At 43.2% G+C, this 26,594-nt stretch overlaps 1 protein-coding gene across 1 annotated transcript; it reads left to right on the top strand.

The window, feature by feature from the left end:
* The first annotated feature begins 4,064 nt into the window (after nucleotides 1–4,064).
* Nucleotides 4,065–25,777, top strand: LOC120993932. Its single transcript, XM_040422394.1, has 6 exons — nucleotides 4,065–4,111; nucleotides 4,195–4,424; nucleotides 6,236–6,327; nucleotides 8,270–8,453; nucleotides 10,123–10,168; nucleotides 25,664–25,777. The coding sequence occupies exons 1-6, from the start codon at nucleotides 4,065–4,067 to the stop codon at nucleotides 25,731–25,733; spliced, it is 669 nt and encodes a 222-aa protein (XP_040278328.1). The 3' UTR covers nucleotides 25,734–25,777.
* Nucleotides 25,778–26,594: the final 817 nt, after the last annotated feature.

The following is a 26,594-nucleotide window of genomic DNA, read 5'->3' as shown; positions in this document are numbered from 1 at the left end:
TGTCAATGCACGTAACTAGTTTAGAAACTACAATGTTATAGCATGTGGTAGAAAGCCTTGGTTAACATGTGCATTGATAAGTTTGTATTGATATATTCTTATAGAATTTTTGTTCGGTTATATTTCTACAGTACTACGTGTCAAAACCCGCTGGCAATCGTGCCGGGACCAATACCGGCGTGAACGTGTCCAGGGACTTGGGAAAAGTGGAGATGGTGGTCCCCGTAAAAAAACGTATCTGTATACGAAACAATTACACTTTCTCAAACCCGTGTTGGATCTTAGGCGGTGAGTAACCACTGTAATTATTTTATCTCTTGTAATGTTTGGCCAAAAGAAAATATTCGTACTGTTGTTTTTTTGTACTCATTTATACCAGCATAGAAGTAATGGTTTGTGCTATGCTATGCTGTAAACTTATTTTTTGTTTGCACATGCATGGTACACTTAGTTCTCTGCGGGTAAAAATCTGCCCTTCTACACACCCTGCTAGAAGAATACTTCCATCTCTTTGTTTTTTCTCTTGACATTACCAGCACAAATCAGTGCTGGTCCTTTTTTGAAAAAAAGGTCGGCCACATTGCTATGCAGAAGTCAGGGTCTAGCATATAGTGTGGACAAGGACATTACATCACTGGCAGGAATGAAACAGACCTTGGCCTCTGCAATGCTTCACATGGCTCATGTGAACCATAGACGAAAAATACTATTTCAAATTGTTGGAATGTCTTTTTCCCATACTTGAAACATGAATATGAACAATGAGAAGATAAAGGCCAGCTTAAAAATTAATTTAAGTGGTGTCTTTAATAATTTAGTGCAAAAAAAAGCAAAGGCAATCCAAGTCTACGCGTTTCGGATACTACAATATTGAGTATAAAAGAATCAATATTGTAGGATCCGAAACGCGTAGACTTTGATTGGCTTAGGTTTTTATTGCAGTGAATTATTAAAGATACCACTTATTAATTTAGAAGCTGGACTTTCTCTTCTCTTTGTTTGGATACGTACCATCACACTTCGTTTCTCGGTGTTGTCTGTGCCTTTTCCGATTGGCCTCTAGTCAGCGCAGCACCCTTTTATGTTTTCGAAAACATGAATCTTAACTTTTGGAGACCATTTTGTCGACCAATAAAGTTGTTTTTTCCTACATATTTCTTAATTTTGATATATAGACAACCAGTACTATAAATACTGTCAACATTAATAATAATTATCATGGTAGACTCTGTTCCAGTGTGTATAGTAAATGTTTTATTTTCGGTCTATACCCTTCATATGTACACTTTCCTTGATTGCAATTATCTCTCATTCCACAGGACCGTTGACAGCCTAGAGCAAGAGGGAGATCATAGCAGCACCAACAGTGATGAAGATGCTGGTGCGCATCCCCTAGACTCCACACTTACTGCGGATGACGAGCCCCAACCAGTGCTGCAGGAAGAGAGGGAGGAGTCTTCAGCTTTGGAGGGTCCTTCGGCTGCAATTCAGTCAAGCCCTGAGACAAGAAGAAGGCAGCCACGGCGGAGAAGGGGGGCAACTAACACTGCCGTCTCTGCCTCAAATACTCAAGCCCTGGTTCAAAATCAGGTGCTTGACTATTTGAGGCAGAGACGGGCGGAAGGAAAGGAGGAGCGGATGCTCTGTGGTCTTGCTCTTCTTATTGAAGATCTGGATTCATACAAGCAAACCATATTTATTGACATCATGGGGTCAGTGGCGACAATTTTAAAAACGCCACTTGATCCCCATGAACTGGTGAGTTGGGTGGAAAACCTGAAGCAACGTGCATTTAGGTTAGCAAAAGAAACCCAACCTGGGCCCAGTATGGTCCAACCACCTCCTAGGCCACCCTCATATTCACAGCCTCTTTATTCCCAAGAGTCACAGTTGATGCCACGGCCACAATATCCAGGGCCCACAATGAGTAACACCGGTGCAAGTAATGTTGCTGGCCCTCGTCAAACTGGTCCGGGGTTATATTTGAGGGAGCTAATGGATCTTTAATGTTATGTTAACGTTTGAGTAATAACTAATTTGGGCTGATTGTTAAGCCTTTTGTGTATATTTTAATTTATATTTTTATTTAATAATATACTTTATGAATCAAAAATCTATGTGTCGACTTTTATTTCATATTGCACATACATACCAATATTACAACATGACAAACTTTATTGACTTATAAGAAGAATAGGAATAGAATACACATATATAGTATTTATTTGGTACATTAAGGAGAAATAGGGAAGTATGTATATTTTTAGACAGCTATGCTCAACCTGTCACACTACAGCTATTAAAAAACTAGAGCTCCCTGCATGTCTGAATAGCTGTGGTATGTCCACAAATGCAGGAAAATAACTTTTTCTCCAGCTTGAGTGCTGCGGTGTGGACATTCCTGTAGTAAACCACAAACATATATATGCAAATTGTATTACAAAGCCAAATCTTCCAAGTGCTGGGATAACCTCCAATGGCAGGACAATGGACAGCGTCTTTAAAGCGCTCTGCAGGGATAAAGAATGTTAAAAAAATGTTAAATGTAGATAAAGACTAGGCAATCTCAACACACAATACATATGTAATAAATATATAAGGATAATGAGGTATTAGAGGGTTAATGTAGACCAAAATACAAATATAAATGTTCACAGCGAACATGATTTACTACATAGTGTTATTTTTTTTATTGTCTACATTGGAACCCCAGCCCACAAGCCCACGTCAAGGGTCCTCTTTGTCTTGTGAGTCCTACACTATCTCCATAAACCCCCCCCCCCACACCCACACAAGAAATTACACTGGAAAATAATAAATACTAAGATGCCCAGAGTCCAGACAATTCATTATCTGCCATGCACTACGTCCATCTGCCACGGCAATGCTCCCTCAGGACTTGAAAAATATTGCTCATAGAGAGCCCGAACTGCAATCCCTGCAGTTCCAGGTCGTCCATGAAGGGTTTGGTCCAATCCTCCGGATGAAGAAGACGTACCAGGTTCCAATTCATCAACTTCTGAGTGACCATCATGAATCCTTACAAAGTTATGCAGGATCACACACGCTTGAATAACCTTGGTGGCATTCTCCGGTGCCATCTGTAAGGATGACAGTAATACTCTCCACTTCTGTGAGAGTATTCCAAACGCACACTCAACATACCGACGGGCTCGACTCAGCCGATAGTTAAATATACGTCTGCTGTCATCCAGGTTGCGTCTGGGGAAGGGCCGCATGACATGGGGTGTCAAAGCAAACCCTTCATCAGCCACAATAACAAATGGAGCCGGTGGTCCCGCAGAACCTGGCAGCATTCTGGCCCCTGGGAGTGAAAGCTGGTTGGCTTGAAGCCGATCACCCATTCTAGAAGAACTGAAAATGCACGCATCTGCAGTGCTCCCATAGGCCCCAATATCCACAATTAAAAACTTGTAATTACTGTCAGCCAAGGCCATTAGCACAACAGAAAAATACTGTTTATAATTGTAGTACCGGGACCCTGAGTGAGGCGGCTTCTTAACACGTATGTGTTTGCCATCCAGTGCCCCAATGCAGTTCGGAAACTGCGCATCAACATAAAAACCCTCAGCAATTCGGATCCAATCCTCAGCCTTGGGCACTGGCATCACCACTCCCCGGAGTTGCTGCCAAATCAAATCACTGGTTTGACGAACTATCCGAGAAATAGTTGAGACTCCCAGCAGGAACTCAAAATGCAGAGATACAAATGAATTCCCAGTAGCCAAAAATCTGGAAGACACAAACATAAAAACAGTCATGCAACACATACAGTATATACTATAACAGCCATGCTCAACCTACGGCCCTCCAGCTGTTGTAAAACTACAACTCCCACCATGCCCTACTGTAGGCTGATAGCTGTAGGCTGTTCGGCCATGCTGGGAGTTGTCGTTTTTCCACAGCTGGAGGGCTGCAGGTTGAGCATGCCTGGTCTTTAACAACCACAATTTTAGACTAATATATATACTCATAATCACATTGCATCTAAACTATGACACAAACATATAAATCATATGAAATATCCATACCTCAACGTGACGATGAGCCGTACCTCAGGAGAAATGCAGCGCCTCATATTAGTGTCCTGGTAAGTGAGGCCAGGACGCAGAGACGCCAACAACAAATCAAAGCTGCTCACAGACATACGACAATACCCATGAAATTTCTCAGGATGCTGTCGCAGATCCATGTACAGCGTGTGGAAATGACCCTTCCTGCGCCGCTGACAGAGAATTGGGTGAACCCAATGCCTCCTCCTCCTCGGTTCCACGTTCAGCATAGTAGGCTGCTGTTCCTGTTCCCGAGAAATCAGCCAGCACAAGAGAACCAGTTCCTCCTCAGCCATGATACAACAGAAAATTGTAGCCACAATCCAATGTCTGCCAAACACAGGATTCCAAGTACGCTCTCAATGCTGCAACAAGCTGATAAAATTGGAGTAACAAGTCGCACATGACCAAGTTAAATAGGGGGAGTGAAAAAGGGGATGTGTTCAAGAAAGATGTTCACACCTTTTTTTTGTTCCGTTTGCGAACTGCAAAAAACGGATCGAGGACTGAAACCATACGGATATTGTTTTTTAAAATAAGGAACGGAAACGGAACGGAAACGGAACGGAAACGGAAGCAACACGGAAACAAAAAACGGAACAACGGATCCGTTTAAAACGGACCGCAAAAACATACGGTCGTGTGCAATAAGCCTTAATCAGTATTTTGTGGAAGCAGGTATATCGCAGCCCTCAATCAGTATTTTGTGGAGGCAGGTATATCAAACCCCTTCATCAGTATTTTGTGGAAGCAGGTATATCGCAGGCCTCAATCAGTATTTGGTGGAAGCAGGTATATCAAACCCCTTCATCAGTATTTTGTGGAAGCAGGTATATCGCACCCCCAAAATCAATATTTGGTGAAAACAGGTATATCGAACCCCATAATCATTATTTTGTGGAAGCAGTTATATCGTAGCCCTCAATCAATATTTGGTGGAAGCAGGTATATCAAACCCTTTAATCAGTATTTTGTGGAAGCAGGTATATTGCACCCCCCATCAATATTTTGTGGAAGCAGGTATATCAAACCCCTTAATCAGTATTTTGTGGAATGCTCCTAAAACGTGGGAAAAACTTATGCACCATTCATAAAACTTGTATTATTTTCATTATGATCTCTGCTCATTCTGAGCTCAGTAACCAAGTGGGTCATCTTATCAGCCATTGACAGTGTTCCCTGTATAAGTATGTATATATAGATAGCTATCAGTCACTGACAGGACCGTCCACTTGGCTACTGAGCTCAAACAAGCCAAGTAGAGATTTAAATGAATAGACTACAAGTTCTGTAGATTCTTTTCCCACAAAATTATATGTCAATCTGCTCAGCTCCTTCTGCTTTATAACATGCTGCCTGCAAATTGCACTGCATTTTCATAGAGACTCACCGCCAGGTATAGGGGTTATTAAGACCAGAGTCTAAAAAGGTGGTCTTAATAAATGTGCCCCTAAACATCTATAGAGCAACATTTTTTCTTTATGTCCTATGTCAACCATGTCACACACTGCACATGCAAATATAGTCTTTTACATCAATACTATCTAAGGGTACTTTTACACTTGCGTTAAACTTTTCCGGTATTTAGTTCCGTCCTAGGGGCTCAATACCGGAAAAAAACTGATCGTTTTATCCTAATGCATTCTGAATGGGGAGCAATCCGTTCAGTATGCATCAGGATGTCTTCAGTTCAGTCACAATACGGTTTTGGTCGGAGAAAATACTGCAGCATGCTGCAGTATTTTATCTGCCCAAAATTCCGGAAAACTTGTAGGAATGCCGGATCTGGCTTTATTTTCAATTGAAATGCTTTAATGCTGGATCCTGCTCCAAGTGTTCCGGAAAAAACGATCCACATGCGCAGACCTTTAAAAATATAAAAAAGATAAATACCAGATCCGTTTTTCCGGATGACAACCGGAGAGACGGATCCGGTATTGCAATGCATTTGTGAGACGGACCCACATCCGGGTCCGTCTACAAATGGTATCCGTTTGCATACAGATTGCCGGATTCGGCATGCAGTTCCCGCGGCGGAGCTGCCTGCCGGAATCCAACAACGCAAGTGTGAAAGTACCCTTAGTTACAAGTGATTAAAATATAGAACGTGCCATGGGAGTTCCATAAATAACATGTGGTTTACAAAAAATATAATGTTGTAGCAAGATACCAAAATTGTCATAATGAGCTTCCTGTAAGAGTTCTCAACAGATGTGCCCGTCAGATCTCTGTAAGCTGGGCACAAGAACGTACGGTAAGTTCAATCATAGAAGATTTTCTTAATGCATGGATGTGTGTACATTAATTGCTGTACAAGTAGTTAACCGTTCAGTTTTTTTAAATTTATTTTTTTATTGTAGCGGATAAGTGAATTTTCATACTTACTCAAATGTTCCTGCTTCCACTGTACATGTCACTGGTGTCAGATGAAGTTATTATAAGGTTTGGGGGCATACAGTATGTCACGGACGTCCCAGAACCTAATATATTGTAATTCACTTGTCTAATGGACATCCAGTCATAACTGTTTGGTTCAGGAGTATAACTTATCTTAAGGATTGTCATTTTGGCTAGACTATCCTTCATGTTGAGAGCTAAACTTTTTTTCAAATTGTCTTCCCGAAGGCATTGTACCACCAAGATTTAAGGATCAGTTTCCGACATACTTTCTTCATTATGTTTTAAGAGAGATTGTTAAGAACAAGGCTTAAAAGTAATGCTAAAAAAGAGAGAACATGAAATAAAATGAATGACAATGTTTTTGTATAGGAGGTACAGAGATTATAAATGACACATGATGGGTGAGGGCCCTGGGACAATGTTATAGCTGGAGTATGATCTCGTCTACCCACCACATATACAGATTTCAGCAACATTTCACCAGGATATTAACTTTTCTGTTGGTGTCTCAAGATCAAATACGATTTTTTGCCAGACAGTCAATAGGCATTTGAAGATCAATTAGCAGGAGCTAATAAGGATAAGACCACACGGTCAGGTTTCCTGATGCAGTTTTGGAAGCCAAGTGTATCATAAAAGGAGAGAAAATATAAAGGACAGATACGACCTCATCTGTTTTGAATTCAGTCCAGTTTTTGGCTTCCAAAGCTGCACCAAGAAATCTGACCGTGTGACTGTACAATAACTGATATATTTTCCCTAAACGGGAAATTTGTCCCCAGTAATAGCAAAGCTGATTGTGGGAAATTACAGCAACTAGATCTTCAATGATTAGATTACCACTGGGGAAGTTGCTTTGAGAAATAGCCTGGAAAAGTCTTTTAAGGCCACTTTCACATTGTCAGTATTTTTAATTAGTATTTGTAAGCCAAAACCAGGACTTGAAAAACAAAATGTGTATAATGACCCCCTAAGTGTGTGTATGGCCACAAAAAGCAGCCATACTGCAGATGGTATGCGGCCAAGTACCTGGTGGCCATACGAGGCACAGCAGCATCATAGTAATTAATCAGAACCATATTATTTTTCCAGTCTTCATTGTTAATGGCTGTGGGGTAACCTGCCAAACTGTGTCTGATGTTAACAATGATGACTGAGTAAACAATGTGGTTCTAATTGTGGCATCGATGACCACTCGGTACTCAGACGCAAGGTGGGCACTTCCAAACCACAGCACAGGCGCTAAAGCTGGCAAATGATTCAATTCAATATGTACATATTAGGCCTCATGCACACGACAGTATTTTTTGCGGACCGCAAAAAGCTGTTCAGTTGTTCCGTGATCCGTTTCCGTTTTTGTTTCCGTGTGTCTTCCTTGATTTTTGGAGGATCACCAGACATGAAAAGTGAAAAAAAAATCTAAGTCAAGTTTGCCTTGCAAATGATAGGAAAAAAACGGACGCGCGGACGCGGATGACAATCTTGTGTGCCTCCGTGTTTTTTCACGGACCCATTGACTTGAATGGGTCCGCGAACCTTGTCCGTGAAAAAAATAGGACAGGTCATATTTTTTTGACGGACTGGAAACACGGATCACGTGATGACAAACGGTGCATTATCCGAGTTTTCAACGGACCCATTGAAAGTCAATGGGTCCGCAGAAAATCACGGAAAACGGAACAGACACGGAACACAACAACGGTCGTGTGCATGAGGCCAAAATCAGAGCTGCAGTTGCATAGCGGTATTTTTGCATACAAAAAATGTAATACTTTTTTTATTTTTATTTTTTGCAGTGTTTGGAATTTCTACAACCCATGAAATTTGCAACAATGGCAGGCATGATTCCCTCAGACAGACGTTCCGCCTGGTCACGGTCACATCATGTGAACAACAATTATGAGGTAGAAGATGCACTAGCTCTAATAATGTCAGTATCAGAATTCACTTTCCAAGATATGGATAATGCTTTTTGGGAAGGTGAGTATAAAAAACACAATACACTAGACAGTTTTATATGCTGCGGATTTGCAGCGATTATGTGTCTGTACCCTTTCAGTAATTTTCACGGTTATGCTATGCATTATTTTCATGGTTTTGCCACCTTTGACTCATGTGGAAAAAATTGAAGCCTTAAAACCACAACCACAAAATATGACCATTTTACGTGCTGTGTGGGAATTCTTTGTTTTTTGTTTTTTAGTAGACAGTCGTAGGAGCATTAACTGTCCATTGAGAAAATTATGCCCAAAATTGCAGTAAGCAGCAAGCAGTAGTACTGGTTACTTTTCTTAACATATAGTTAAACGGGTGGGCCCATCTAGGACATTGAAGGCTCATCTCTAGGATATGCAATCAATAGCCCAGATGGCAAAACCTTTTTAAACACTTGAACGCTTTTGTATTAGACATACATCACATTGAAGGCCCTTTTCACATCACGTGTAAGGCTGCGTTCACACGGGCGAGATTTCCGCGCGGGTGCAATGCGGTAGGTGAACGCATTGCACCCGCACTGAATCTGGACCCATTCATTTCAATGGGGCTGTTCAGATGAGCGATGATTTTCACGCATCACTTATGCGTTGCGTGAAAATCGCAGCATGCTCTATATTCTGCGTTTTTCACGCAACGCAGGCCCCATAGAAGTGAATGGGGTTGCGTGAAAATCGCAAGCATCCGCAAGCAAGTGCGGATGCTGTGCGATTTTCACGCATGGTTGCTAGGTGACAGTCTATTCACTGTATTATTTTCCCTTATAACATGGTTATAAGGGAAAATAATAGCATTCTGAAAACAGAATGCATAGTAAGTGATCAGTTGAGGGTTAAAAAAATAAAAAAAAATTAACTCACCTTCTCCGTTTGTTCGCGTAAGTCCCGGTCTCTTCTTTACTTCTCAAAAGATGAACTATGGGCTAAAGGACCTTTGGTGACGTAAGATCACATGCTCCAATCACATGGTCCATCACCGCGGTGATGGACCATGTGATTGGAGCATGTGATCTGACGTCACCAAAGGTCCTTTAGCCCATAGTTTATCTTTGGAGAAGTAAAGAAGAGACCGGGACTTACGCGAACAAATGGAGAAGGTGAGTTAATTTTTTTTATTTTTTTTAACCCTCAACTGATCACTTACTATGCATTCTGTTTTCAGAATGCTATTATTTTCCCTTATAACCATGTTATAAGGGAAAATAATAACATCTACACAACACCGAACCCAAACCTGAACTTCTGTGAAGAAGTTCGGGTCTGGGTACCACAGTCGGTTTTTTATCACGCACGTGCAAAACACATTGCACACGCACGATAAAAACTGAACATCGGAACGCAATCGCAGTCAAAACTGACTGCAATTGCATTCCTACTCGCGCGGGTTTGCCGCAACACACCGGGACGCATCCGGAACTAATCCGGACACGCTCGTGTGAACGCAGCCTAAGAGGTCCATTTTCTGATATCCTTTTAAATTGAAAGGAGGACCACCTTGTGACACGTCAACATCAGATACCGCATGTTGCTTTGCCCTTAGAGATGTTTCTTGATAAAGTGATCCTTTTTACAGCTTCATAAGCTGTGCACATACCATGAAAAAGAGGAGACAGTAAGAAATATGACATACAACACAGGATTTCTCTTTCTTTCAGAGGGTTGTACTATGGAGATGATACAAAACTGGCTGAAGGATTGCAGGTGGGTGAGCATGGTATTGCAAGTCATTACGTCAGCGCTAATTCTGATGATTTCAGCTGCAGTGATGAGCGGCAGGGGCAATATTCGAATTTGCGATATTTCGTGAATATTTGGGTGAATATTCGTCATATATTGCCGAATTCGAGAATTCGTGATCTCCAGTCATTATTTTCTTGATTGCGAAAATCGGCAATCGGGAAAATGCGCAATATGAAAATTCGCAATCAACACTACTCCTAAACTCAAAGATATTGCAGCCTTCTCATTGGCCCACAAGCAAGATTAGTGAGGAATCATGGGTACTGATGAAAAAAATCTAGAATATTTGCGATTACGAAGATATAGCACCATATTCTAGATATTCTCGAAGTGCCAATATTCGCAATAAAAATTTGCGATTAGAATATTCGCGAACAACACTATTCAGCTACAGGGCTTTCTGTATATTATGAAAATGAGTAATGTTAGATAAGGATTCAAAAGAAATGAAATTATTATAAATTTTATGAGTCATATGAGACTAGTTTCGGATTTAACCGAATTCCAAATTTGGCCTCAAAATACTGAAAAAGCTTAAAGGAGTTTTCCAGGAGTTCAGTATTGATGTTCTATCCACAGGATAGGTTATCAATTTCTGATCAATGGGTGTCCGATTCCTAGCACGTCTGCTGATCAACTGTTTGAGCACTGCCATTGGGATCTGCAGCCTCCTTACAGCTTAGGGTGGATTCACATCGCGTTTTTCCCATTCATTTAATGGATATGTAAAAATAAAAAAAGTACTGTATGGCATCTGTCTGAGGCATCCATTAACGTGTATGTTTTTTTAATAAGTTAAACGGATGGCAAAAAGTGATGTGAACCCAGCCTTGCCAGGCACAATGGCATACATTTTATTGTGGTTATGCTTGGTATTGCAGCCCAGACCCATTCACTTAAATGAAACTAAGTGGCAAATACAGTCAGGTCCATAAATATTGGGACATCGACACAATTCTAACATTTTTGCCTCTACACCACAATGGATTTGAAATTAAACGAACAAGATGTGCTTTAACTGCTTTAATTTGTGGGTATTTACATCCAAATCAGGTGAACAGTGTAGGAATTACAACAGTTTGCATATATGCCTCCCACTTGTTAAGGGACCAAAAGTAATGGGACATAATAATAATCATAAATCAAACTTTCACGTTTAAATACTTGGTTGCAAATCCTTTGCAGTCAATTACAGCCTGAAGTCTGGAACTGATCCCTGGTGATGCTCTGCCAGGCCTCTACTGCAACTGTCTTCAGTTCCTGTTTGTTCTTGGGGCATTTTCCCTTCAGTTTTGTCTACAGCAAGTGAAATGCATGCTCAATCGGATTCAGGTCAGGTGATTGACTTGGCCATTGCATAACATTCCACTTCTTTCCTTTAAAAAACTCTTTGGTTGCTTTTGCAGTATGCTTTGGGTCATTGTCCATCTGCACTGTGAAGCGCCGTCCAATGAGTTCTGAAGCATTTGGCTGAATATGAGCAGATAATATTGTCCGAAACACTTCAGAATTCATCCTGCCGCTTTTGTCAGCAGTCACATCATCAATAAATACAAGAGAACCAGTTACATTGGCAGCCATACATGCCCACGCCATGACACTACCACAACCATGCTTTACTGATGGGGTGGTATGCTTAGGATCATGAGCAGTTCCTTTCCTTCTCCATACTCTTCTCTTCCCATCACTCTGGTACAAGTTGAACTTGGTCTCATCTGTCCATAGGATGTTGTTCCAGAACTGTGAAGGCTTTTTTAGATTTCATTTGGCAAACTCTAATCTGGCCTTCCTGTTTTTGAGGCTCACCAATGGTTTACATCTTGTGGTGAACCCTCTGTATTCACTCTGGTGAAGTCTTCTCTTGATTGTTGACATTGACACACATACACCTACCTCCTGGAGAGTGTTCTTGATCTGGCCAACTGTTGTGAAGGGTGTTTTCTTCACCAGGGAAATAATTCTTCGGTCATCCACCACAGTTGTTTTCCGTGGTCTTCCGGGTCTTTTGGCGTTGCTGAGCTCACCGCTGCATTCCTTCTTTTTAAGAATGTTCCAAACAGTTGTTTTGGCCATGCCTAATGTTTTTGCTATCTCTCTGATGGGTTTGTTTTGTTTTTTCAGCCTAATGATGGCTTGCTTCACTGATAGTGACAGCTCTTTGTATCTCCTCTTGAGAGTTGACAGCAACAGGTTCCAAATGCAAATAGCACACTTGAAATGAACTCTGGACCTTTTATCTGCTCATTGTAATTGGGATAATGAGGGAATAACACACACCTGGCCATGGAGCAGCCGAGAAGCCAATTGTCCCATTACTTTTGGTCCCTTAACAAGTGGGAGGCACATATGCAAACTGTTGTAATTCCTACACCGTTCACCTGATTTGGATGTAAATACCCTCAAATTAAAGCTGACAGTCTGCAGTTAAAGGACATCTTGTTAGTTTAATTTCAAATCCATGGTGGTGTATAGAACCAAAAATTTTAGAATTGTGTCGATGTCCCAATATTTATGGACCTGCCTAAATAATTAAAATTTACCTCTCCTGCTCCGCTGCTCTCCATGTCCGCCGGGGTGTCCTGATGTGTCTCAAACAGCCCGCGCTGGACAGTCACGTGACCTGACTGCGTACAGTGTCAGGTCATAGTGCACGCTGTACGCAGTCAGGCTGGAGGAGACCAGGGAAGAAGCGGAGCTGGAGGGGTAAGTAAGCGCTTCTCTCCACCGCCACCGGCTCTCTCTTGCATACTAGTGGGGGCCCATTCATACTAGTGAGCCCTTATGGATGTGCTCACTAGTATGATACTAGTGAGCGCTTCCAGAAGCGCTTACTAGTATGAATGGGCCCCTTCACAAGCTGGGCCCCTGTGCAGCTGAAACGGCTGCACAGGTGATATGTCCGCCCCTGGTCCCACCAATAGTAATTCACTTCTAGAATGCCCTCATTAGTAATACTGCCACCAACAGTGCCCACAACAGTAATAATGCTTCCCAGAAATGCAGCCATTTGAAATACTGCCCTCTATAGTGCCCCCTACCATGATAACGCTCCACGAGAGTGCCCCCATTAGTAGAAGAGCCCTTCAGTATTAATAATAACCTCATAGAGCCCCTCCAGTAGAAATAAGGCCCCCTATTGTTCCCCTAGTGGTAATAAAGCTCTCTACAGACCCCTTAGTAGTAATAAGGCACCCCATAGTGCTCTTAGTAGTAATAAGGCGGATCTATAAGTCACTCCTATAGAGCCCCCAGTAGTAATAAGAACGCCTATAATGTCCCCTGGATTTATAATATCCCTACAGTACCCCCAGTATTTATACTGCCCCTGCAGTGCCCCCTGTAGTTATATTCCTCCCTCCACCACACAGTCCTATGTAAATAACATCACTCCCATCCCTTCAGCCTCTCCAATATATAGTCACATGTAAATAACACTATTTCCCTCTTTCCGCCATAGAGTCCCATGTAAATAACATCACACCATCTCTCCAGCCCCCTCCAATATACAGTCCCAAGTAAATAATATCACCCCATCCCCAGCCACCTCCAACATGCAATCCCATGTAAACATCACCCCCTCAACATTTAGTCCCATGTAAATAACATCATTCCCCCCACCAGCCACCTTCAACATACAGTCCCTCAGAACCCTGTAACATTCAGTCCCATGTAAATAGCATTACTCCCTCCCACAGCCGCCATCAACATACCGTCCCATGTAAATAACATCACTGCCTCACACAGCCCCCTTCGACATATAGTTCCATGTAAACAACATCACTCCCTCCCACAGCCGCCTCCAACATAAAGTCCCATGTAAATAACATCACTCCCATCCCTTCAGCCTCTCCAATATATAGTCACATGTAAATAACACTATTTCCCTCCCTCCGCCTTAGAGTCCCATGTAAATAACATCACACCATCTATCCAGCCCCCTCAAAAATACGGTCCCATGTAAATAACATAACCTCCTCCCCAACCACCTTCAACATACAGTCCCATGTAAATAATATCACCCCCTCTCCAGCCGCTTCCAACATGCAATCCCATGTAAATATCACCCCCTCAACATTCAGTCCCATGTAAATAACATAATCCCCCCCACCAGCCACCTTCAACATTCAATACCACGTAAATAACATTGCCCCCTCAACATTCAGTCCGAAGTAAATAACATCACTCCCTCCCTCAGACCCCTGTTACATTCAGTACCATGTAAATAACATCACTCCCTCCCACAGCCACCATCAACATACAGTCCCATATAAATAACATCACTGCCTCCCCCAGCCCCTTCCGACATACAGTCCCATTTAAATAACATAATCCCCTCCCACAGCTGCCTTCAACATACAATCCCATTTAAATAACATCACCCTACCCCAGCCCCCTCCAACATCCAGTCCCATGTAAATAACAGCACTCCCTCCCAAAGCCGCCATCAACATACAGTCCCATGTAAATAACATCACTCACTCCCCCAGCCACCATCAACAAACAGTCCCATGTAAATAAAATGACCCCCTCCCCAGCCATCTCCAACACACAGTTCCATGTAAATAACATCCCTCCCTTCAGCCCTAACATACAGTCCCAGTTAAATAACCACAACTCCCAGCATTGGTCTGCCTCTCCCTTCACTTACCTCTTCTCATGTACATACCTCACCACAGCTTCTTCCTCCAGGACTTCTCCTCTTCACTGCCATCCTCTCCTGCACTGGTCACACGACGGTGACATAATTGAAGGTCCTCAACCACTGCCTGTTTTACTAGTCACATGACCTGTGATGTTATCACAGGTCCTTCAGCTCTTCCAGTGCTTTAGATGCAATTGTATTGCCATCCTGAGGCAGGATATAGCTGGCAGGCAGGATATTTGGGGCCTGAAACAAAACATCACTCAGTACACTCAGAAGTATGGTATACCCTTCAAAGCTGTGTCAGATTATAGGGAGAACACTTGAGGCAACATTTAGTTTTTCTGAACCACCTTCAATTTCCTGTCTCACCATACACATTTTCCTTAGAGGAAAATGTGTGTCCAGTCAAAGACCAAGAGTTCTCCAGTAGGGTTGAGCGAACCCGAACTGTAAAGTTCGGGTTCGTACCGAACTTTAGGATTTTTGGATCCCGGACCCGAACCCGAACATTTCTGTAAAAGTTCGGGTTCGGCGATTTCTTTGCGCTTTTTGAAAGGCTGCAGAGCAGCCAATCAACAAGTGTTTAACTGTGTGCCCTTAGAAGCCATCACAGCCATGCCTACTAATGGCATGCCTGTGATTGGCCAGTGCATGTGACCCAGCCTCTATATAAGCTGGAGTCACGTAGCTCTGCACGTCACTCTGCTGTGCTTAGTGTAGGGAGAGGATGCTGCTGCTGTGAGGGAGAGAATAGGACAGAATCTTTAATCAGAACTCCAATTGAACTCAGCGATCTACATAGATTTAGTTGTGTGGGTGCAGTGCACAATCTTTTTACCCTGCCCTGAGCCCAGTGACAGAGAAAAATAACTTTTATCCGTCTGTTAGTTAGGTGGGTGGCGGCGGCCATTTTATGCAAGCTCAGTGCACCAGCACTGCATCTGTGCTTTTGTGACATTCAAATCCAAGCTTGAAATACTGCAATAATAATCTGGGTTTAAAAAAACACCCTTTTTTGGCAATATCTTACATCTGGTGCCTTTTCAGCATTAGTCAGTATGCAATTTAAGCTAGAAATACAGCTATAAATTTCAGGTTTTAAAAAAACACCCTTTTTGGGCAAAATATACAATTTTACAGTCATTGCTGCATCTGCAAGTGTGAAATTCAAGTTATATACTGCTGTCATATTCTGTTAGTAAAAAAAACACTCTTTTTGGGCAAAATACTTTATATTGCAGCCCTTGTTTAAAATACTTTAATAATTTTCTGGTTTTGAAAAAACACCCATTTTTGGCAATAACCTTCATCTTGGATCTCTGCCGCATTAGTCAATGTGCAATTTAAGCTAGAAATACAGCTATAATTTTTGGGGTTTTAAAAAACACAATTTTTGGTCAAAATACACAATTTTACAGCCCTTGCTGCATCTAAATGTGTAAAATTCAAGCGTTATATACAGCTGTCATATTCTGTTAGTAAAAAAAACACCCTTTTTGGGCAAAATACTTAATATTGCAACCCTTGCTGCATCTGTGATTGTTAAAAACAAGTTTGAAATGCTTCAATAATTTTCTGGCTTTGAACAAACACCCATTTTTGCCAATAACCTTCATCTTAGGCCTCTGTCGCATTAGTCAGTGTGCATTTTAAGCTAGAAATACAGCTATAATTTTCTTGGTTTTAAAAAAACACCCATTTTGGGCAAAATATATAATTTTACAGCCCTTGCTGCATCTGCACGTGTGAAATTCAAGCGTTATATACTGCTGTCATATTCTGTTAGTAAAAAAACACCCTTTTTGGGCAAAATACTTAGCCTTTGCTGCATCTGTCATTGTGAGATTCACCCTTTACATACTGCTGTTCTATTCTGCTATAAAAAAAAATATGAGGAGAGCATCAAATAAGGGACATGGCCCTGGTCGTGGTGCTGCTGGTGGAGCTCCTGTTGCAGGGAGAGGACGTGGTCGATCTGTGCCAGCTACACGCACAAGTGAAACACCTTCCTCAGGTGCGAATAGGCGACAGAACCTGCAGCGGTATTTGGTCGAGCCTAATGCGGCTCTACGAATGGTGAGGCCAGAACAAGTACAGGCGATAGTAGATTGGGTTGCTGACAGTGCCTCCAGTTCCTTCACATTGTCTCCCACCCAGTCTCCTGCTGAAAGAATAGAGTTGGCACCTGCAGCTGATGTCCATCAGTCTTTCACCTCACCCCCTTGCAAATCAGCCAAGCAGTCTGAGCCCCAAGTCATGCAGCAGTCTTTTCTGCTTTTTGATGACTCTGTTAGCAGGGTTTCCTAGGGCCATCCACCTAGCCCTGCCCCAGAAGTGGAAGAGATTGAGTGCACCGGTGCCCAACCACTTATGTTTTAAGATGAGTACATGGGAGGACCATCGCAGCACGTCTCGGATGATGACGAAACACAGGTGCCAACTGCTGGGGCTTTCGAAAGTGTGCAGACCGACAAGGAGGGCAGTGAAAAAAATAGATTGTCCAGCTTCATGAGGAAGGGGTGAAGACTGGGTGGAAGATGATGTGGAGAACGATGAGGTCCTCGACCCCACATGGAATCAAGGTCATGCGAGTGACCTTTGTAGTTCGGAGGAAGAGGCGGTGGTCGCACAGAGCCACTAACACAGCAGAAGAGGGAGCAGGGTGCAAAAGCGGAGCTGCCGTCCCCTAGACAGTGCCGTTCCCTGGCGTGGCAGTTCTTCAGACAATGTGCTGACGACAAGACACGAGTGGTTTCCACGCTGTGCAATCAGAGCCTAAAGCGAGGCATAAACGTTCTCAACCTGAGCACAACGTGCATGACCAGGCATCTAAGTGCAAAGCACGAGCTGCAGTGGAGTAGACACCTCAAGAACCAAGAAAAGTCTCTGGCTCCTCCTGCTTCCTCTTCTGCTGCAGTCTCGGCCTCTTCATCCAACTCTGGAGTGACAGTGCCACCTGCCAACCCGCAAACAGAGGATCTGCCAGCAACACCACCATCTGGTTCACCGAGCATCTCCACAATGTCCCACGGAAGCGTTCAGCTCTCCATCTCCCAAACACTGGAGCGGAAGAGGAAGTACCCCCCCCCCTACCCACCCGCGAACCCCTGCCCTGAATGCCAGCATTTCAAAATTACTGGCCTTTGAAATGTTGTCATTTCGTCTGGTGGAGATTGAGATTTTCAAAAGCCTTATGGCGGTGGCTGTCCCACAGTACGTCGTGCCCAGCCGCCACTACTTTTCCAGGCATGCCATCCCTTCCCTGCACAACCAAGTGGGGGACAAAATCAGGTGTGCACTGCGCAACGCCATCTGTGGGAAGGTGCACCTCACTACGGATACGTGGACCAGTAAGCACAGTCAGGGACGTTATATCTCCATAACAGCACACTGGGTAAATGCAGTGGCGGCTGGGCCTGAGGCGGATAGCAGTTTGCTGCATGTCCTTTCACCACCGAGGATTGCAGGGCGCTTAAGTTTTCCTCCTGTTGCTTCCTCCCCCTACTCCGCTTCCTCATCCTCTACCAGCTCCTCGTCCGGTCAGTGTAACACATTCACCACCAACTTCAGCACAGCCAGGTGTAAACGACAGCAGGCAGTTTTAAAATGTATCTGTTTCGGGGACAAACCCCACACCGCGCAGGAGCTGTGGACGGGCCTTGAACAACAGACCGATGAGTGGTTGGTGCCAGTGAGCCTCAAGCGTGGTGTGAAATAATGGGCGAAATCTCGTAGCAGCTCTGGGACTAGCCGCTTTGACGCACATCCCTTGCCTGGCGCATGTGCTGAATTTGGTGGTGCAGAGATTCCTTAAAAAATACCCAGATATGTCAGAGCTACTGCATAAAGTGCGGGCCGCCTGTGCGCGCTTTTGGCGTTCTCACCCTGCTGCTGCTCGCCTGTCAGCGCTGCAGTGCAACTTCGGCCTTCCCGCTCACCGCCTCATATGCGACGTGCCCACAAGGTGGAACTCCACCTTGCACATGCTGGCCAGACTGTGTGAGCAGCAGCAGGCGATAGTGGAGTTTCAGCTGCAGCACGCACGGGTGAGTCGCTCTGCGGAACAGCACCACTTCACCACCGATGACTGGGCCTCCATGCGAGACCTGTGTTCCTTGTTGCGCTGTTTCGAGTACTCCACCAACATGGCCAGTGCCGATAACGCCGTTCTCAGCATTACTATCCCAATTCTATGCCTCCTTGAAAAAACGCTCCTGGTGATGATGGAAGAGGATGTGGCACAGGAGGAGGAGGAGGAGGAAGAGGGATCATTTCATAGGGTTTCCGGCCAGTCATTCACAAGTGGCTCCGAGGGTGGGTTCCTGCACCCACAAATGCCAGGTACACAATTGTCCAGCCAGAGCACAGTTCTGGAGGATGACGAGGTGGAGGATGAGGAGGAGGAGATGGAGGAGGAGGAACCATGTTCACAGCAGGGTGGCACCCAGACCAGCTCATGGCCATCACTGGTGCGTGGATGGGGGATACAGAGGACACAGACGATACACCTCCCACAGAGGACAGCTTTTCATTGCCTCTGGGCAGCCTGGCACACATGAGCGATTACATGCTGCAGTGTCTCCGCAACAACCGCCGAGTTGCTTACATTCTAACTTGTGCTGATTACTGGGTGGCCACACTGCTGGATCCCCATTACAAGGACAACGTACCGTCCTTAATTCCCTCACTGGAGCGTGATCGTAAGATGCGCAAGTACAAGCGCACGCTGGTAGACGCGCTGCTGGTGGCATTCCCACCTGACAGCGGGGGCACAGTGGAAGCACAAGGCGAAGGCAGAGGAGGAGGAAGAGGTCGCCAACGCAACTGGGGCACCGCCAGCACCTCAGAAGACAGGGTTAGCATGGCCGAAATGCTATACCTAGTAGACGGGTAAAAAAAAATCACTAATTTGTCTGTCACATTTTAGGGTGAAATTCAGCAATTTCTGGGTGTGATATAACAATGCTATACCTAGTAGACAGGTAAAAAAAATTCACTAATTTGTTACAATTTCGGGGGAAATTCACCAATTTTTGGGTGTGATATACCACTGCTATACCTAGTAGACAGGTAAAACAAAAATCACTAATTTATTACATTTTCGGGTGAAATTCACCAATCTTTAGGTGTGATATACCACTGCTATACCTAGTAGACAGGTAAAAAAATTCATTAATTTGTCTTACATTTTCGGGTGAAATTCACCAATTTTTGGGTGTGATATACCACTGCTATACATAGTAGACAGAAAAAAAATAAAATCACTAATTTGTCTTACATTTCCGGGTGAAATTCACCAATTTTTGGCTGTGATATACCCCTGCTCTACCTACAGTAGTTGACAGCTTAATAAATTTCACAAATTTTTCTTTTACATTTTCGGGTGACATTCAACAATTTTTGTCTGTGAAAGACCCCTGCTCTACCTAGTAGACAGGTTAATAAATTTCACTAATTTTTCTGTTACATTCTTGGGTTGACATTTTACAATTTTTACCGTGAATAAACTCCTGCTCTGCATAGGTGACAGGGACCGAAATTTGTAAAAATAATCGTTTCCATTGGTGGGTGACATAAACCCATTTCTGGCGATGAAAAACCACTGCTCTGCATAGGTGACAGGGACTTACATTTCTAAAATTCATCTTTAATTGGCCCTTTTCATTCGATCCTACTGCTTTAATAACTTGTCCCACATTTCCGCTACATCTCATTGCAGCCATTGACCTCCCTTGGATGTGGTCTCCCTTTCTCATGCTCCCTCTCCGGTGTGGAACCCTAATTCGCCGATAACCGTGATCAACATGGTAGGCTCAGAAAAGAACATCGAAAGTTGATAGAGAAGATATCCAAATAGATGGTGGACGTCACAGGAACGTGCGATCAGGCAGAAGTTATCTAGAGTCAACAAAGCGGCAGCAGGGCCTCTCCTGGCTAACGTTTCCAAATCCAAAATACCCCAGTGACATTCCCTATAATTTTTTATTAATCATTCAAATAACAGGGCATCTTAAGAGTCCTGTATTGTTATTTATTGTCACTACCTGCCCGAGTCGGGAGTGGGTAATTGCCGCGCGCCCCCTCCTTAACTTGGAAGCTTCGGCTTCAATACTTTGTCCCACATTTCCGCTCAATTACATTAAATTTCATCCATTGACCTCCCTTGGATGTGGTATCCCTTTCTCAGGCTCCCTCTCCGGCCTGGAACCCTGATTCCCTGCCACCCGTGATCACCATGGTAGGCGCATAAAAGAACATCGAAAGTTGCTAGAGAAGATATCCAATTGGATCGTGGACATCACGGGGACGTGCAACATAGTGGAGCAGTATGTGAGCACATGCCTACACGTACTGAATGATGGGTCTGCCACCTTCAACTTCTGGGTCTCCAAATTGGGCACATGGCCTGAGCTTGCCCTTTGCGCCTTGGAGGTGCTGGCCTGCCCTGCAGCCAGTGTATTGTCTGAACCTGTATTTAGCACGACTTATAATTCCCAATGTTTTGGGGTGTACCCTAATTTAAAAAAATATAAATAAATTTAAAACAAAAAAGCAGTATAGGCTACCTCCTCCTCCTCCACCGCCGCTTGCACCTACACCGCTACATCCACTGCCTCCTCAACCTACTACTCTATATGGACCTCGTCCTCCTAGATCAAGATTATTATTTTTTATTTTTGCGTATTTTATGTTATTCAAAAGTCTTTTCCCTATCCACATTTGTTTGCAGAGCACTTGCCATGCTCTTAACCACATTTTGATGCCATTCTCAGCCCTCTAGCCCTTTCCATTACATTTTTACAGCCATTTTAGTGCTCAAAAGTTCGGGTCCCCATTGACTTCAATGGCGTTCGGGTTCGGGGTCAAGTTCGGGTCCCGAACTCTAACTTTTTTGTGAAGTTCGGTCGAACCCGTCGAACCCGAACATCCAGGTGTCCGCTCAACTCTACTCTCCAGTTAATATACAGTATACAGAAATTACTGTACGTTATCAGAATTTTTACTATTGCAGCAAGCCCAGAAGGAGCAAGTTGAGGATAGGAGTGGAAGTGGTTATGGCGGTGCACATGGAACACAGTAGCAATCCTCAGATCGATACTTACTAGGACTGTGCAGTGGTAGGTGGATGCACCCTTTCTTGCCTTAAGGCACACCCTGGTGTCAGGACTCCTGCCTGGTGGCAGTTGAGGCCCTTGGTGCTAAGTCTGTTGGCTGGATGCAAGGCAGGATTGTGGATGCAGGTGCAGTGGCCGGTTTATGGTGAGTGAAGTCAGTGACCAGGCCAGTCTGTTCAAATAAACAGGTCTCTCTTTACTAAAGTGCAGAATAGGAGTAGTAGTAAATACAACAGTATCAAGGCACAATTCCAACAGCAGATCACAGTGCAATTCTTTCCCAATAGCAATGTATTGATGGATAGCAGCAATGATTGGGGTACTCCTCTTCTCTGTCTTTATAAAGTCTCAGAACCTTAGGCATGCAATTGAGGTGCTTAGTATATTTCTGTAATTCCCAGGCAGAGGGGTACAGAATTAGGAACTGTGTCATCAGAAATTGACCTATTGTTTAAATTACATTTTTATGTTTAATATATTATTAAATAATTTTTGATAATTTTCTTTTTACTATGTATATTTAAAAAAAAAACATAAAATCCTGTAGTTTTCGCACTGGCCACTAAGAATAATAAGAATAATAATAGACTCCACTTCTTGGTCTGTTCAGATCATTTTACTGCAGTTAGCTGCTTATCTATACAAAGAGGTAATATTATTACAGGCAGTATTAGAATGACAGATAAGATAGGATCCACCATTCACAATAGGTGATTGTCAAATCTTATGTTCTTATCTATTCTTTCTTTGTACAATGTCCTGTGCACAGGTCTCAGAGCATGCCAAGAAAACTCTCCCATAGAAGTCAATGAGGTCCCCTCCTGACCACTGTGCTGTAAAGCAATTAATGCTTTCTAAATGCAGCTCGGGCAAGATGACCACCCCCATAATCGGGTTCAGGAAATGAAATTAAAAAAACTGCAATAAAAAATAAAAAGAGATTAGAAAAAAAGGATATGTGTTACTATCTGGTTTTAACTGGCAGAAAAAAAACTTTGATTACATTTCCTTTAAGGTAGGAAGACCAAGGTCCATCTCCTAGCAACCTCGAAGGGGTTACATCAAGGTGATAAACCCTGACTTATCCATACAATATTGCTGAGTTCAAAAATACAATAAATATCGACATTCCACTTAACAATTGTACATTACAAAATTAACCTTTTTGCAATGAATGTGTTTTCAGGTACTGCACCATCAGACTGAATCCACTGATCTTCAGTCTTGGACTGTGCAGAAATCAATAATATTTTAATATCCTATTTCTCTTCTGAAACCTGAGAATAACTTAATTCACCTCAAATAGTCAGCCAAAAAGTGTTATTCAACAAAAACAAAACCTGCCAGGTAACGATCACCTCCTACATATTTGGTAGTTGTCATATGTGGAGATGTTGCCATCATTAATATTCACAGATACAAGCCCTACTGAAAACAGACAAAAGCAAACAAATCATCTTTTCCACATAGCTGATAACATATTCTGTATTTTAGCTCCTTCTATATTTTATCGGCCCAAAAACATATGCAGGGTACTATCCCAGGGCCCTTCCAAGGTGTTATAACGCACGTCCCAGGTTAGGAATGCCATAGTGGTGTAATGGCCTATAATGTCTCTATAGGGTGGTGATAATTGTGTCACGGTGTCTCCTACCTGGGTATGGCCAGACTCCAGGCTCCTGGCTCCCTTGCAATAAATTTGAGTGCAGTGATAGTAGGAGTAATAGAGGAACTTTGCAGAATAAATGATGTCCAGACCTTTAGATGAAGTTCAAATATTGCTTTACTTGAAATAACTTGCATCCAAACAGTAGACAGCTTTGGTCTCTTGGTCCCAGCAGGTTTTGGCAATGATTGGTAGGAATGAGTACTTCTGCTTTAAATGTGGAGCTTTCAGGATAAATCGTCTGCTTGGTAGCTCTGTAACTGTGGCAGGATTAGCTTCTGCACTTATCTGTAACTTCTGCTGTGTGGGGAGAGACTACAGTAGCTGAGGAGGAATAAGCTTCTCCTAGGACTCTGGACTTATCTCACAGATGGATTCTCAGGGGATGCTCTCTTCCTGGAACTCTGGAGTTTGTCTGTGGATTCTGCTTCTTCATTCAGCAGCGCTAAAGATGCTCTAGCTGGGGAATATATATGGACATATCTGAGCCGAGGCTATGTCCTCGCTGTCTTCCCTAAGAAGCGGTTCTCCTGAACACTATCACACAGCCTTTCCCTAGCATGGGGTGGCTGGAACCTTCCTTCTCCACCCATACTGCAGGATGTGGGTCCAGCCCACCTCTTAACAGAGGGGGGAGCTAAGCTGGAATAAACCATTCCAGCTTAGATACACTAAACTATAACTTGTCCCTGCCAATGAGTTGCTGCCACCTGCTGGTAACCAGGATAATAACATGAACCATTACATTTAACATAGTTTTATGCATATTTCTGGGAGACATAATATAAATTACATCAGATAACAGTATAAAGGATCTTAGAAGATAGTAGCGGGGTAGAGGCGTGTAGTAACACAACTCTGGGGTGTTACACATAGTATATGTGCAAAAGGACTGATGCTTTAAAAGGCTGCCCAGTAAAGCCTTTGGAAAAGTCAAAAGTCAAGCACTAGATAACGAATAAGCTTGGTATGTTAATGGTCTAATAACTTTGGAACATGTTTTGGTATCAATAAAGGGGTTTTACCATCACATACAATAGGGGCATATCGCTAGGACCCGCACCTACAAAGATAACGGGGCGGGGAAATGAGTGGAGGGCGCACTGGTCATGCACAGCCGCCCTCCATTGATTTCAATGGGGCTCTGGCTCAGCTATTTCCATCTGTCCCATAGAAATGAATGGGAGCAGGGGCCGCGTGTGCGCAGTGCACTCCCGTTAACTTGTATGGGAGCAGCAGAGAGCAGAGCTCGGTGGTGGACGGACCCCGGGGTCCTCCAGCCACAGCTCTCCCCGCTCCGTTCCCGTTGTAGGTGCGGGTCCCATAGGTGGGACCCGCACCTATAAGACAATGGGGGCATATCCTAGCGATATGCCCCCATTGTATGTGATGGGAATACCCCTTTAATGCACAGTATCAGACTGGGATTCTATGGGCCATTTGATGGAGATTATGCTGAGGGCCCACAATCTATGCAGAAGATATGCACTTCCCTTTTAATTGCATTGTATTTGTAATGTTTGTTGTTATAATTGCACATAAAGATATATAATCACTTAGGTCTAATACTAGTGATGAGCGGCATAGGCAATATTCGAATTCGCAATATTTCGTGAATTTTTGGCCGAATATTCGCCGCAAATTCGGGAATTCGTGATCTCCAGTCATTGTTTACTTGATTGTGAAAATCGGCAATGTAATATATTCGCGATAAATTCGCGATTTAGAATATTCAACACTATTCGCGAATACTAATATATAGCACTATATTCTAAATATTCGCAAATTCTTGAAGTGGCGATATTCGCGATTAAAATTCGCGCTCAACACTATCTAATACATTATTACATTAAAAATATGATTACCTCCAAAGTCAGCTCCATATTGGGTTATCTTTTGCTGTCTTTTAAGGGGATATTCTATGTATTTTTTTCAAAGTCACTCCATGTATTCTCCTTCCTGTCCTCGGTCTTCATTTGCTCCCTCTTTGTTCTTTTAGCACAGCAGACAGTCTTGCTTATCTCTCTCAGCAGGCCACTACTGCGACCAGAGCGAGACCCTCCTGCAGTGACTCAGTTACAGCATCACACATTACACTAACTAATGCAATGCTCTTCTGTGGGAATCCTTTTCTAGGCCTATTAATAGAACAAAGAGAACAGTCATGTTGTCATCCCAATTCTACACCTACTATTATGAAGATTTCTTTGCAGTAAACTGACAATAGATTATCTATTTATATAGAAGTTCTTATCATTTGTGCTGACTGCTACAGAAGAACAAAACATTGTACTTAAATTACATTGGCATAGCACTGCCAAAAGAAAACTGCCAAAAATTGTTATCTATGAATAATGAGTTTAAAAAAAAATACCCTTTTCTGGTGGAAATCTTCAGTTAAAGCCATATGGCATTAGGGGCCTATTTTGTCAAAGCTTGGGGCCACAGGTGAGAAGTTTCTGGGGTTAACAAGTGTTACGACAGCAACCCGTGCCTGCCCCTCCCCTACTACTTCAGGTGGGTGCAAGCACCACTCCACTCACCCTGTGTCCAACGCAGGTCCATCGCGCTGGCCACAGGCCCAGGCACCGGTTTCCTGCATGTCTATTGGGGATATTCTTTATTAAACCTCAACTCATTCTGAAATATTGCAAGGGTTAAACCCTCCTTTGGTTCCATGTAAAACTGCTAGCCTGTTTCAAATGTTAAACAGCTTTTGCTATGTATGCAATGGTATTTGTTTTATTTTCTGCATGAGCAATAGGTTCAACAGTCTGCTCGTTCCTACTAAGGTGTGATGTATCTAATTATCTTCCCATGTACCGATTTCTGCCTGTTCCTGGATTCTGATTATCCGCTCCCTGACCTGCTCCTGATTACCATATTGACCCTTTGCTGCCTGTCTTGACTTTGGACCTGTTTCTCGGATTTGTACATACTTTGCTTACCCTGACCTCCCAG

The sequence above is a fragment of the Bufo bufo genome, chromosome 3, assembly GCF_905171765.1.
Source record: "Bufo bufo chromosome 3, aBufBuf1.1, whole genome shotgun sequence".
NCBI classification, from domain to species: Eukaryota; Metazoa; Chordata; class Amphibia; order Anura; family Bufonidae; genus Bufo; species Bufo bufo.
The sequence above is the reverse complement of the archived record's forward strand: the minus strand, read 5'-3'. Positions and strand labels throughout refer to the sequence as shown.

Excerpts from the sequence above, each read along its gene's own strand:
- LOC120993932 (XM_040422394.1), top strand. The coding sequence starts at position 4,065 with ATGAGCCGTACCTCAGGAGAAATGCAGCGCCTCATATTAGTGTCCTG. Across the intron at positions 6,328-8,269 it reads GCTGGGCACAAGAACGTACG|TGTTTGGAATTTCTACAACC; the intron begins GTAAGTTCAATC and ends TATTTTTTGCAG. Across the intron at positions 8,454-10,122 it reads GGATAATGCTTTTTGGGAAG|AGGGTTGTACTATGGAGATG; the intron begins GTGAGTATAAAA and ends TCTTTCTTTCAG.